The sequence below is a fragment of the Ixodes scapularis genome, unplaced genomic scaffold (assembly GCF_016920785.2).
Source record: "Ixodes scapularis isolate PalLabHiFi unplaced genomic scaffold, ASM1692078v2 ptg002869l_1__unscaffolded, whole genome shotgun sequence".
NCBI lineage: Eukaryota > Metazoa > Arthropoda > Arachnida > Ixodida > Ixodidae > Ixodes > Ixodes scapularis.
In genome coordinates, this window is record NW_024610276.1 from 711,377 (window position 1) to 725,886 (window position 14,510).

The 14,510-nt window shown below is 46.8% G+C and overlaps 1 protein-coding gene across 1 annotated transcript in view; it reads left to right on the forward strand.

Moving 5' to 3' along the window:
* The window catches only part of LOC115326133 (sodium-coupled monocarboxylate transporter 2), a 152,904-nt gene that overhangs the window by 83,700 nt on the left and 54,694 nt on the right, over positions 1–14,510 (forward strand). Inside the window, exon 7 of the mRNA XM_040215995.1 lies at positions 7,664–7,793. Within this exon, the coding sequence (XP_040071929.1) occupies positions 7,664–7,793 (130 nt within the window). The remainder of the gene's footprint in view (positions 1–7,663; positions 7,794–14,510) is intronic.

The following is a 14,510-nucleotide window of genomic DNA, read 5'->3' on the forward strand; positions in this document are numbered from 1 at the left end:
ACTTGCGATTACTCTGCTTGACCCTGCCATCTGGTGGCAAGCGATTTAACATCCTTTTACGCTACGCGGCTTCGCCATAATTTCGTGTTACCGTGTTCAGATAAGCCAAGAGGTTGCTTCGGATTTGCTTTTTTTTTTGAGAGCGGCTTTTGGTTTTGCGGGCGAATGATTTTCACTCGTCCGTGATGTGCGGTTGACGCAACGGTTGACGAAGGAATTGTGGCTCGAGGAATAGCAAAGGTAAGACATATAGTGCGCGAACTGGGTGCCGGTTGTCTCCGTTGAATATCGCACTGCTGACGATGAGAAGACTGAGCGACTGCATGCTTTCGAAACGTAAGTTTCTTTACCTGCAGGGGTAAAGAAACTTCGGAAATAAATACAGTTCGCGGAAAGCTCGTGTTACGTACTTATTTGCTGCTCCTCTCGCTTTGTACAATAAACTTAGTGTTCTCGTTAAGCCTTATCGAGCTCGATTTGCTCGATTCGTGGCCGCCATAATGAGATGCAGTCGACGGAGGAACTTCTGCTCCCCTGCTTAAGGGACGAAAGTTTCTCCCTTTCTGAAGGAACATATGTGTCAAGATCGTTCCTCCCTTTAGGGAGGACTATACTGACCCTTTTTTCTAAGAGTGCAGTACCGCACCAAGTCCGGCGTTTTTCGCGTCCGTATGAATCTCGGTTTCCGCATTGTGATCGAAGTGTTAAAGAGCTGGAGGGGTCTGGAGTTGTCGCTTCAGCTCGTCAAATGCCTGATGTTGCTCCTCCGCCCATTCGAACTTCTGAGCGTCGTTTGTGAGGTTTGTGAGTGGTGCGGAAATCCTTGCGAAATCGCGAACGACGCGCCGATAATACGCACATAGTGCAAGGAATCTTCGTACGGCCTTCGTCTTTGTCGGCGCTGGGAATGCCGCGACGTCGCGAGTCTTCTCTGGCCTGGGCGAACACCATCGTTGCTTACCACATGGCCTAGGAACTTCAGTTCGTCATAGGCGAACTAACACTTCGATGGCTTGAGAATGAGGCCGGCGGTTTGGATTGCTTGGAGAACAGCTCGGAGTCGCCGCAAGTGCTCGTCGAAGTTGCTTGAAAACACTACGAGGTCGTCAAGGTAGTCGAGACAGCCCTGCCATTTCAGCCTAGCCAGTACGGTGTCCATGACAAATGGAAAGTTGTTGTTGCCGTGCATAGTCCAAAGGGCATCACCTTGAACTCGTACAGTCTATCTGGCGTGATGAAAGCTGTCTTCTCTCGGTCCCGTTCGTCGACTTTGATCTGCCAGTAGCCGCTCTTCAGGACCATTGATGAAAAATATCGAGAATGGCGCAGCCGGTCTAGCCTGTCGTCGATGCGGCGGAGTGGATAGACGTCTTCCTTCGTCACAGCGTTCAGCTGCCGGTAGTCCACGCAGAACCTAAGCGTCCCGTCTTTTTTAACCAGTACGTCTGGATCGAGAGGGCCACGGACTGCTTGAAGGTTGGATTATGTCGTCGTTCAGCATCTTTTGAACTTGCTCCTAGATTGCCTCTCTTTCTTTTACGGAGACTCTGTACGGCGATCGATGAACAGGGCGCGCGTCGTCTTCGGTGACGATGCGGTGCTTCGCAACGGCGGTTTGGCGCACCTTCGACGACATCGCAAAGCACTCGCGGTATTCGGTGAGAAGGGTAATCAGCTGTCGTCGTTTCGAGCCCGGAAGCCTAGGGTCAATGTCGAGCTGCGCTGGCAACCTACTGTCTTGCTGAGGTGGCGAGGATTCGCCAGTAATGGCAGTGATTTCGGCGGAGTTTCGGAGTTTCTCGGCCTGGCCCACGGCCTCACCTTTTGTGAGGTGTTGGGTTTCATTTCGGAATTTCGTCACGAGGACCACAGTACGGCCATCCTGAAGTTCAGCTACTCCTCTAGCGACGCTAATTCCTCTTCCAACAAGCAACTACAGGCTTCCTTCGAGCAAAACTTCGCCGCAGAATGTTTCGGTGATCCTCACGGGTACGAAAACACTCGAGCGCTGCGCTAGGTTCACGTGGCTTGTGAGGACTCAGACCGCAGATAACGTCGCTTTGGGCTTCTCTGGTGGTGAAACAGGTTTTCGTAGCGTCAATCGGTTTGCTGCGAGGTCGATGACGGCGGCATACTCGCAGAGGAAGTCCATTCCGAGGATAACGTCCTTCGCACAGTCTTGCAGGACCACGAACTTCACAGGGCAGGTTTCACCGTGGATCTGAACGCGAGCTGTGCACCTACCAACAGGTGTGATAAGATGTCCGCCGGCGGCCTGTATCTGCAGTCCATCCCACGACGTCGTAAATTTCCGAAGGTGACGAGAAAGCCTCCCACTCAAAACAGAGTAGTCTGCTCCGGCGTCGACAAGTGCCATCGCGTCGTGGCCGTCGATGATAGCGTTGAGGTTATTCGACACTGTTGCAGAAACGTCGTTTCGGGGCGTGGCGGTGTTAGAGTGGGAGAGCTCCGACGACCTTGGAGGATCTTGGCATCGTTCCTCTTCGGCAACACCATCTCCCAGCATTGCCGTGCCTAGTTTCCCTGGCGAGGAGCAAGGGACGACAGGCTTTCACGTCGGGGTCGGTGCATCGGCGAAGCTGGACGTCGTGCTGATGACGAACGGTATCCTCGAGAGGGAGCGGGCGCTGGAGACGGTGCACGTTGCAGGTATTTTTCGATGTCTCGCGGTCGTTCTCCGCTCCTTCGGCGTGGGGCGTCCGGCGCGAACCCGCGAAGCCCGATCTGCCGGTAGGGGCATCGCCGGTACACATGGTCAGCTTGACCGCAGTGGTAGCAGAGCGGTCGCCTGTCGACCGTCCGCCACACGTCGGTCTTCCTTGCCACAGCTTGTTCTGGGCGGACGTGCGCCCTAACATTCTGGTGTTGGGGATTCTGCGGCACTGGAGGTTCACGGGGGGGGGGGAGGCGCTGTGTACGGACGCGGGGCTGGTGGTGCTCGTCGGACCATTTCGGCGTAGCTTAGGGCTGGCTCCTTCTGCGCTGCTGCGGTAACGGCAACCTCGGGATGGAAGACTCGGTGAACTTCCTCTCGGACGACCTCGGGGACTGAGAGGGAGGCTGGGCGATCTGCAGCAGGTAGGATCTTGCGGAGCTCTTCCCGGACGATATCCCGGACAATCTCCCGAAGGTTGTCGACACCGGTGGTGCTCAAGTCCAGACGGGTAGCTGCGACGGTTAGAGCAGTAGGCGCGCCGGCGAGTCAGTGGTAGTGGCTGGCTCGGGACGTCAGTGCACGCTCGGTATTGCTGGCTTCAGTTACAAAACCTTCGACAGTCGTTGGGGGATTGCGTACTAGGCCTCTTAACGTGAGGCATGAGGACGCGAAGTTTCTTTTCCTCGGCGGCCTCCGGATTGGCTCGGGCGCTTAGCCGCAGAACATCTTCAACAAAGCTTGTCATGCTTTCGTTAGGGCCCTGCACCCTTGATTGAAGAAGATCCTCTGCTCGCTGCCGACGGTGGTGGTTGATAAACGTCCTCTTCGATTCGGCGACGCATGACTTCCCCGAAATAAAGGAGGCTTCGTGCTTCTCAAACCAGTACCTCGAGGTGCCCTCAAGCGAGAAGTAGGGGTTCTCGAGGCACTGCACGGCCGTCCATCCGGTGTGGCGAGGTGCACATACGTAATGCTGCAGCCAATCTTCGACGTTCTCGTGGGCTTCACCGTGAAAGGACGTCGGAGAGCGGGGAGTGACGGGCAGGATGACGACGGGTGCAGTGGTCATGGTCGGTATTTTCTTCCTCCGGTTCTCGGGCAAGAGACCCGATTCGAGGCACTGACCTCTGGTCCGATGGCTTCTTTGGGGTTCGGAGTCTTCGGCGAAGGGTAGCCTTCCGGAGCTGAGCACCTCACTCGGGCGGCGTAGGGAGCCTTCATGTGTACTTTGCTATAGCACAAGTTGCATTACAAAGAATGGCATCACCCTATAGGGTGATGCCATTTTTTGTAATACCACTCGCCGACAGACCAGCAGCCATCTTAGTTCTCGGCGATGATCCGTGGGGCTGATAACCCTCCCTGAAACAAGCACCTGATTTCACAAGTTCGGAGCAACGTCACAACCGTTGTGGAACCCACAGAGGCAGGATTTGCGTTTTTCCCCTTGAATGGAACGACCGATGGACACAAAGGCCACTTTCCAGCGCACGGCAAAACAATGGAGAACCAAAACAGCGGTGGGAGAGCCTGAGAGGGACCGGAAAAGGGAAACGGGCAGTTGACATCTTCCTATGCGAAGCGCACATGAAGGCGCCCTAGATCGGGGTATCTTCGTACGGGTACGCTTTACGGGCATAGGATGGTAACCGCACCCCCACCAAAATGTCATGACTGACAGGTGATGAGGCAACGAAAAATGAAGTAAACTAAACGTTCGATGGGGCGAACTTGAGGCCAAAACGAAAAGGGAACCGAAGAAAACAGCAGAGCGTCGTGGGCGTCGATGTCGGCGAAACCGCAGGATCGAGCGCTGGGGCGAGATTGACTGCGGCTCGCCACGCGGAGCCCCGTATGTACACGCGTGGGGTTCTTGAATAATCGGCGTAAAAGGTTCTGCGTCTAGAACATTCTCACCTCGAACAAGCAACACGGTTCTTGAATCTACCATAACATTACGTCAGAGCCCACAAAAATGCGTCCGCGCGGCCAGGAATCGAACCGTGGCTTTCTGCGTGGAAGGCACGAGTGATAACCGTTAGGCGCTGCCTGCTTGGTCAGCTGCGCTCGCGGCAATATGCGCGATAACCGTTAGGCCACGAGCGCGCTGCCTGCTTGGTCAGCTGCGGTCCCGGCAATATGTGCACAAATTTAGCCATAGTCTGAAGAAAGTAGGCGAAAAACATGGAGTACCGGTACTACTCTCAACGCCTCCGAAATTGGGTAAACTCTGTGCAAGACTAAAAAGGGGAGATTCGAGGGTGGGTATATGTAAGAAGAAGCATGGAACTAAATACGTGAAGCGCAAGGAAGGGGTGGTGTATAGAATACCTTTAACGTGTGGGGGGGTTTACATAGGGCGAACCTGAAGGTGCATCAACGACAGACTAAGGGAACACGCACTCGCAGTAAGATCTTCGCCCTCCAATAATCTTGCGATACACTGAAACCGACACGATTCTGGCACGAAGCTTCAGGAAACTTATCCTGAACAGGAATCGTAACCGTGACTAGGGAAATTTCAGGCGCATTTTTTATAAGGAAGTGCGACGGCGACACGTGCATCGGCGCACCATTGATAGCAGGGTCATTCCATGTCAAACGAAACAAGGTGTGCGCTCGACAATCTCGGATTAAATCGAAAAAAATTTTAGCTTTTACTTGTAACCTGAATAGGTCACTTGCTCAAGTAGTTTTGGGAAAAAAATTTTTTTGCCGACATGAGCGCAACTTTATTTTGGCAGTTGTGTGTAAAAATGAGTAGTACAAGAAAAATCATAAAAAATCGAGATCTTCTTAGATTTTCACAGTTTTTCGTTTGTTTGATTCTAGAATGGTTGGGCAATATTATTTAGTTACTTTGGTTATGTATTTAAATGTTTTTGTTTTCGGTATCATTTGCATAAAAGGCCCAAAAATTGAATGATTTGCGATTTTTCGTAAAAAAGAGTAACATGATTTTGACCATTCTAGAATTATTTATGCACGGTCGGCGAGCTGTACTTCCGAAATAAAAAAGTTTGAATGACAAAACATTTTGCAGTGTGCCAATAAAAAATATCAAATTTATGCAAAACGTGCTTTTAGCTCATGTTCGGCCATCAATGGCACCTTGAAGCGGTCCAAGGAAAAATACACGGTATATCTCATATAATAGAACGCTTTATTTAAATTCAATTCTGATAATTTAACAATGCACATTTTGTCGGTGTTTTCGGCAGAAAGGAGTACCGGCTGCCTAATACGTGTGATAACAGCGCACCGGAACTTGTGACCGGCCAATCATGCGATGCTGCCTTAACGAGGTGCCGTAAACAGGGAGATGCCGCGATCTATGCTGCACACTTCTTCGGGTGCTGCCAAACTGTGTAAACTAACGGCAATTTGGAGAGGTAATTCTGCCGTTTACCACGAGCGAAAGCGGCTTTCTTTGCATACGCGGTTGTTATCGTTCAAGTCGTTTAAGACCAATCGCAAGTTTTATTACAACAATACATGCTTATTACTCGAAGTCTACAACCCATACTTTATTAAACAGACAGAAGAGTTATTGACTGGTAAAAGAAAGAATAAAACAAACTCGGGACGAAGGACGACGGACATTTATTTCAACTAGCAACATGAATGAGCTTAAAAGCACTCTTTGCAGTTCAGGACCGTCATGGAAAAAGGAAAGAAAGCGTGTGTAATGTGCAAGTGCTACAAGGATCCGTCCACGAGTTCTACTCTTGCACCATCTGAGGGACCTGACGACTGCTTGGAACAAATTGATCTAGGAAACCCAGCAGATGAAATAATCATAACGCCTGAAGCTGTTAATGAGGCCGTTGCAGTGATTGGAGAGAGCTCTCTCAGAAAGAAACTCGGGAGAAAAAGCCGGGAACCGTACGCGAGGAAAAAAGTGAGAAAGGTTCAGAAGAGCGTTGAACAAACTGTCTACTCGTCTCTTGGGATATCTCATCCTGGAACATCGCGATCAGACGAAGAGGAAGATTTTGAGCTGATTTTTCTTGTACTCCTCATTTTTACACACAACTGCCAAAAATAAGTTGCGCTCATGTCGGCACAAAAAAATTTTTTTGCCAAAAATGCTTGGGCAAGTGACTATTCAGGTTACAAGTAAAAGCTAAGATTTTTTTCGATTTAATCTGAGATTGTTGACCTTGTTACGTTTGAGATGAAATGACCCAGCACTGTACGATTCGGAGTTTGCGCATCTTCAGTCCTTTGTTAGCTCAAGCTAGAAAGATTATATGTAGATTATTGAACAATGTGTGAACATGGCGTGGTTGGTTGTTGACAAGGCATATATGTTTCTTCCCTGGTTTAAATCAGATTAAACCTCAGTTGCAAGTGCGCTCTACTGTATGTGCGTCTTGTTTTACTGGTCCTCGTTTTTAGCGCTTTTAATCTTCAAATGTACCACCAACTATCCGAAGTGAATAGCCTTTTAACGTGGCCTGTCACAAAACATGACTTCAGTTTTACCGCTAGATCTAGCAAGAAAATTGACCTCACATGACTTTAACACCAATTAAGTTTTCCCACGAAATTTGGCGCGAAAAATGGCGGCAAAGAACTTCATGTCGCGAGACAAACACAAAAATATAGTTTTCTCGCTAGATTTAGCGGGAAAATTGACGCCACGTGACTTCAACGCCAATTCCGCTTTCCCGCTCCCGCTGAATTTAGTTTAGAAAATGATGTCACGCGACTGTATCACATGACCTATACGCAAGTTAAGTTTCTCTGTAAATATAGTTGTGAGACTGACGAGAAAAATCCAATGGGGTGGTGTCAATTGAGTGGAGAGGAGTGGGGACACTTGCTGGAGGCACAGCTCGTCATGGAAATGGCTGGAGGTTACTAGAGCTAAACCAAGAACGTTTCAAGTGGCAACACAATCACAGTTCGCGTTGCCCTACAATGTTTTTTTTGTTTGTTTTTTCTGATCAGTTGCATGTTTTTTTTTTACACTACTCGCAGGACCGTGCTCATAAGCACCCTCCTCCTGGTGACCACCGGCTTCTTCTTGGCCTCAGTGGCAATGGCGCTGGTCTTCTGGTACCGAGACTGCGACCCCTTGCTTTCCGGGGCCATACGCAAGATCGAACAGGTGTGCCCTACTTGGCTTCAGTGTTGTACACGTTCCTCAAAAAGAGGAATCTCGTTCCTCGTTCTTTTTGATTTTTCGAACGCGTTCCCGTTACAAGTTCCATCTGCGTGAAAGAAACTCGTCCCGTTGCAATTTAAAAAAAAATGGAACGTATTGTTACATATACGTCACATTTGTATTTTGCTAATTACCATATTTAATAACATGAAACGAAGTTTTCTATCTATCCTATCAAATGGCAACATACGAATTTGAATGCCGTGATGGAAGGACACCAGGAGCAAATGAACAAGCGAAAGCAAGGTTCCACTTGTTGATATATTAACTTTTAGAAATCTCAGCGCTTTGCCATATACATGTTTGAGGTGGGCTATGCAGAGGAGCCAAGTGTATACTGTTACCCCACATTGTACGAGCGTTTTATAACAACGTCACCTGCTTCAATTTAACAAAGTTCCTTCTTCGAACTTAACAACAGTTGCTTCTGGATGTTGCTGCCCGCGGTATGAGCAAGTCAAAAAGAGGGTAGGACTTTTGAACTTGGTAGGTCGGTCTAGAAAACTACCAGTTCTTCTTCGTGAAGGTTAAATTCGGTGTTCAATTTGAAAGTTAAAAAAAAATTAGTTTTTTGTGTTTTTTTGTTTTCACCTGGTCAATGTTTGGGATACAAGGGTGTGTTCGATGTTTAGTCACCTGTTCTTTGGTGTAACTGTAGGTCTTTTTGTAGAAGTTCAGTGATGGTTGTAGTTGGCCTTAGATTTTATTAGTGTATGAGGATTCGTGGAAGCAAAGCAAGCAGCCGAGTTTGACACGTCTGTTTTTCTGTCTTTTCCTTCGACTAAATTTTTTTAAATTTCTGTGTTACAGTCTTGGACACTGAAAGGAGAATCAATATCCATTATTTTTCCTGCAGCCGACTGTTAGCAAGCGAGGACCCCCCAAAATAAACCCAATGTAACAAAAACGTTAAAGAACCTGCTCGTTATAAATATATTGTTTTATACTTTTTTAGAATTCACCTTTTAGAAACAAAATAAAAACTACCCCCCTCGAAGAAGAAAAAAAAACGCCGTTCCTTCTTCCGTTCCAGTGAAAATGTAACGACGTTCCAGTTCCACCGATGCAAAATGGAACGGTGGCGTTCCTTCGTTCCTCCTAAAAGGAACGCGTTCCAGGAACGTCGTTCCTGGGAACGACGTTCCGTACAACACTGCTTGCCTTTATATTCCCTGACATTCATACTGCTTTAAACAAAACACACGGAGGCGTAATAAGCAGCGAAGTCTGCTAATTGGAAACGATTTGGAGGGTATAGTTACTTGCAACTTAAAACAAGTATGGCGGGGCTTCTGACGTTACGCTTCTTGCTTTGTGATTTGCTCTCCTGCGTTTTTATCGGTCAGTGTTGCACTCTCATTGGCTCTCGAGCGATAACAGTACGATCGGGATCTTGTCACGCCTGAGTTCACCGCAACTCTCAGAGACTATGCACGACTCCAGCGAACTAGGGGAGGCGCGCTGGTACGGCAAAATGGCGGATGGCTGGAGGTCGTTTTCGTCGTTCAGCGCGCTGACCACCATAAACTTATTGCACTGCAGCGTAAAATCAATGTTACATTTGAACGCAAAGCGATTTTTCTACGCTAGAAACCTTCTTCTAGTCCTTGCGTAGGAATGACATGGCGGAAGTATAAAAATAATTACTGGAAACGATGTGTGTTTCTATGCTGCCTACGAGAACCAAGCAGCGATAGCAGACGACAGAGTCGAAACGGCCTCCTCCCTTGAGCTTCTCGGTGTTGCCGCTACGAGGTGTCGATTTCGCTGGAGTCGCCAGTAAGCGAGAAGCACCCTTTTCGAGAACCGATGAGCGTACAGCGATTTATATCCGGCAGACGTTGGCGGACCATCTCCGCAACAAATGTGTTCGATCCTTGGGCCCTCAACGATTACCCGAGTAGTCGGCCGCTGGTCTGTACGGCCTGTGTTCGGATATTGAGATAGCTCCAGCTTGTTACTATATACATTTGACGTTAAGAAGTTCCTTGTGTTGCCGAAACGCCTACTGGCAAGTTTCCGAAGACAGTAGTTCATGGGGATTGACATTCACGTTTCGTATTCTTTGGAGTGAGTTGTCCCCCAACAATACAGAAGGTTGGTTTTATGTTACGCGTACATTTACTTCATTGTGACCGGTTCGGTCCTTTGGATAGCGCAGCGTGGATAACTTTCGCGCCCTAAACATAATCAAGTTGTCCTGATGTACGCCCATCCCCTAACTTTCTTTATTAAAAAAGGAAATATTGAAGAGCACTTGCCCCGGATGTCTATACAGTTCAGTTCAGTTTATTATACCTCAAAGGCATTTCACATGAAATGCATTACATGAGGGGGGAGGAAATCACATATACAGATAGCAGAAGAGTGGCGACAAGGTAAATAATAGGAAAACGCAAAAACAACCGACTAATAGGACATATATTAAAACACAGCACGTAGAAAAAGTAATTAACAGATAAACTTGTTAAAGATCTACACTTTTCAGGTGTGCCTTGCAGAGTTCACGGAATGTCTTCGGGTTAGATTCATGTACTATGGTTTCAGGAAGGGAATTCCTGTTAGTATTAGCGAGAGAAAGTGGGGAATTTGGAAATTTATTAGTTCTTGCGAATAGAGGTTTAATTTTTAGGCTGTCGTGATGAAGCAAGGAGATGTGAGGTGGTCGGTGACAGTGGGTGTTTCGAAAATCAGAAGAGGAATTGTGAGTTTCGTGTAAAAAGACAGCACGAGCAAGTTGAGGTCTTTGAGATAGAGGGTCGAGGTTGAATTTTAGTGCAGTTACGCTTGAGGTTCGTGCGCAGTCATGTGTTATAAAACGTGATGCCTTGTTTTGCGCCAATTCGATTTAGTAATAAGATATGATTGATGAGGCCACCAAATCAAGTTGGCGTAGTCCAATTTTGATCGGAAGAGAGTCTGATGGGCAGTTAGGTTAACACTACGGGGAGTTTGGTATAGGTTACGTTTTATGTATCCTAAGGATCTGCATGCACTAGCCACTATATTGTCAATATGAGTATTCCAAGTTAGGTCTTCAGAAAATGTTACGCCTAAATATTTGTAAGTTGGTACTTTTTCGAGAGGCAGTGTTAGTAAGGTGCAGTTACGTACAATGGGAGATCGCTGACCGGTGAATGTTAAAAGTTTGCTCCTGGCTAAATTGACCGTTATCTGCCACATGTTACACCAATGAGACAGAACATTTAGATCCTGCTGTAGTAGTATTGAATCTTCAGGGTTAGTGATGCGACGGTAAATTACGCATTCATCCGCGAAAAGCCCAATAGATGATGTTATGGGATGAAGATCGTTATATATATAAGAAATAAAAGCGGACCGAAAACGCTACCCTGAGGGACGCCCGACAGTACAGGCAGTCTTGGTGAACTGGCATGCCCAACGTGAAGAGCTTGCTTACGGTTAGTTAAGAATTCAGCTGCCCAGTGTGTAATGATGGATGGATGTTAAGTTCAGAAAGTTTGTATAGAAGTCGCTGGTGAGGAACCGTGTCAAATGCCCTAGAGAAATTGATGAAGATGGCATCAGTGGGTTTAGACGAATGAAAGTTGTTATGCAAATCGGTTACGAACTCAAAAAGCTGGGTTTTGCATGAATATGCCGACCTGAAACCATGTTGGTTGTTACATATTGATTTATTTTCCGACAAATAGTTCATAATGTAGGAGAAGAGAATATTCAAAAACTTTGCATGGCACACTTGTCAGCGATATAGGTGTGTAATTCGAGTAGTCCTGCTTGTTTCCGTATCTAAAAATAGGCAAAACTCTCCCGAATCTCCAGTCCTCTGGGAGGGCAGCCGAGTGGAGAGATTGTTGAGATAGTCGACCAAAAATGTACGATATGTGCTTCGTTATTCTTGAAGTTTATGGCAAATATTGTCGTCGCCCGGGGCTGAGCTGCGGGAGAGTTTTTCGATTGCATTCAGGATACCATTTTGGTCAAAGACAATATGTTCGCAAGAAGTGTTAAGTAATCTACAGATGGGATCACAGGGTACTGCTAAGACTTCTACGCTGAACACGGACGAAACATAGATGTTAAAGAAGGTAGCTGAATCAAAGTGTGTTAATACTTCGTTAAGATCATTGCTCAGCTTAGGGAGAGAGTAATTTTTCTTTGGACATATTGTTTTCCGGAATTTCCGAGGATTGGTTAACAATAAATTTAGCAGGTCTTGCTTGAAGTATTTGTTTTTCGCGTTTTTCGTGCTATTTTTGAATTCCTTAAAAAAGTTCAAGTACTTCGACATATCAAATACACGTATGGTTTTTCTAGCTTTGGCAAAGAGACGCTTTTTTATTATTTATTTTTCTGAGTGTATTCGTAAACCAGGGTTAATCAGCATTCGTTTTTAACACAATTTGATGTACAAATCAAGGCTTCAACAGCTTAAACTCGTCTTTTAGGAATTTCCAGTTTGTCTCCACAGATCTTTCATAAAAAAGGTGTTCACATTCTGAAGCAAACTGCTCAAAAGCCTCGTTTAGGGCACATTCATTAACCTTGCTGTATCCATTGATGAGTTTTGGACTTATCTTACTAGTTACTAATGGCAGAGACATTTCAACTAAAAGCGTGTTATGATCGTTTATCTTCTCAAGACTACGAACTTACCGCACATCATTCGCACTCGAGGTGAAAACAACGTTCAAAACAGAATTTAACCGTATGGGTTCGTTTACAATTTGAGTGAGACCAAAGCTATGTATCAGGTTAATAAAATTTGAAACTTCTCCACCAACCGCACAGGAGGTAACACCAATGCGGTCCTTCCAATTTACACCTGGGTAATTCAAATCTCCGGCAAGAATAATGGTACTACTGGAAAATAAAGACAAAACGTGCTCCATACATACGTATAGTTTATCAGAGAAAGTATTGTCAAGGCCAGGAGGGCAATAACAGGCGCCAACGAAACTGGCAAAGAAGGGTGATCTAAGCGTACCCACAAAATTTCAAGGTCACAATCTAGAGAAATTAGCGATGCATCCATGACTTACTGAGAGTAATAAGTACTCCGCCACCGCGGGAGCGTGTGCGGTCGTTACGAAACAAATGAAATGATTGACTGAGAAGAACCTCGCCATCGCTTATCTCCGACTTTAACCACGTTTCACTTCCTAGCATAACCTGAGCACCTCAATCATGCACAGTTGACAAAAAATATTTTGTTCAGGCAGAAGACTGCGAAAGTTCGCTACAAGCACACAGATATCAACACAATCATGCCTAGTTATTTTTCTAGACTGTCGCGTCATCGCTTGATTCACAGCTTGAAATTTTTGAACTAAAAAAATCTCTTCAGACTCGGGACAATAAATGTACTGCTTTCAACGGACATATAGTTTGTTGTACAGAAGTTTAACTTATGTTTTGATTTCTGAACTAAGCACTGAACTGCCACAGCTTGTTCCGGTGGTGACAAACCCCAGCGCAAAAGTCTTCTGAGATTGAGAACTTAAGTGACGGCGAGTGTTTCAGTTTGATTGCATTATTCAACACGTTCTGCTTTCTCTGAAGTCAAGAAAACGCACCACAATCGGTCGGGCTGTCACCCCCGGCTTCCAGCCAACGCGGTGAGCACGTTCTATATCTCCCGGTTCTGGATGAAGCCTCTTAAACAGTTAGCCGTATCTTCCCACGTTTCATATGTTTTTTGTGGGAAAGCTCCGACTAATAAGTTATTGCGTCTCATTCTATTATTTACATCATCAATGCTAGAGTCAAGGGTACAGATTTTAACATGCGAGTAATGGACTTCTCTTTGAACTCCACTCATGGTATTCTCAACCACGACATGCCTGTTCTTAATGACGCTAATCTACTGCATTTGTTACTGTAGAGTATATACATTCTGTTTTAGTTCATTAATCCCTCAACTGATACAGTCCAGTCTCTTTCGGGTTGCGTTTTGGTGTTTTTCAGCAGTATATGCTAGGTTTTCGATTAGATTGCCCAGTCTTTCGATTCCGAAGGGACCGGGATTAAGTTTGACGTCTCCAGAGAACATGAGTAATACGTCTAATAAAAGAAGGCCACTGTCACGGGGTAGCGAGAGCAAGCAGTTAAACACAACGGAGACAACGCATCTATAGAGTGTTAGTAGACTCTTTTTTCCGACGGGGGACAACACATTTAAGAGGATTACGTTGTTAGAGCGATAACATTTCGTGTAATTCAAGTAACGAACCTGAGTTACGAAGCGTTTTAGCGTCGGCATCGCTGTGTTGTGCCCCAAGGCTTGCGCCGGTGGTAGGTATTTTTGTACGCAGCCTGAAGACGGAAACGGAAGCGTTCCTCGGTGCGCCATCAGGCGGTGGTCTTGAAGGCGGAGCCCCGGCTGAGATGAGACGGCAGCTTCCGCTTGCGTTGTAGGATCTAAGTCAAAAACGTGCTCCAGGGGCCATGACGATAGAACGGCCACACCCCAACCTAACGCACTTGGCGAAACCGTGAAGAGCAGCAGCAGCACATGAGTTACGGAGCGTGTTAGCGTCGGCATCGCAGTGTTGTGCCCCGAGGCTTCCGCCGGTGGTAGGTCTTTTTGTGGGCAGAATGAAGGCGGAAACGGAAGCGTTCCTTGGTGCGCCATCAGGCGGTGGTCTTGAAGGCGGAGCGGCGGCTGAGATGAGACGG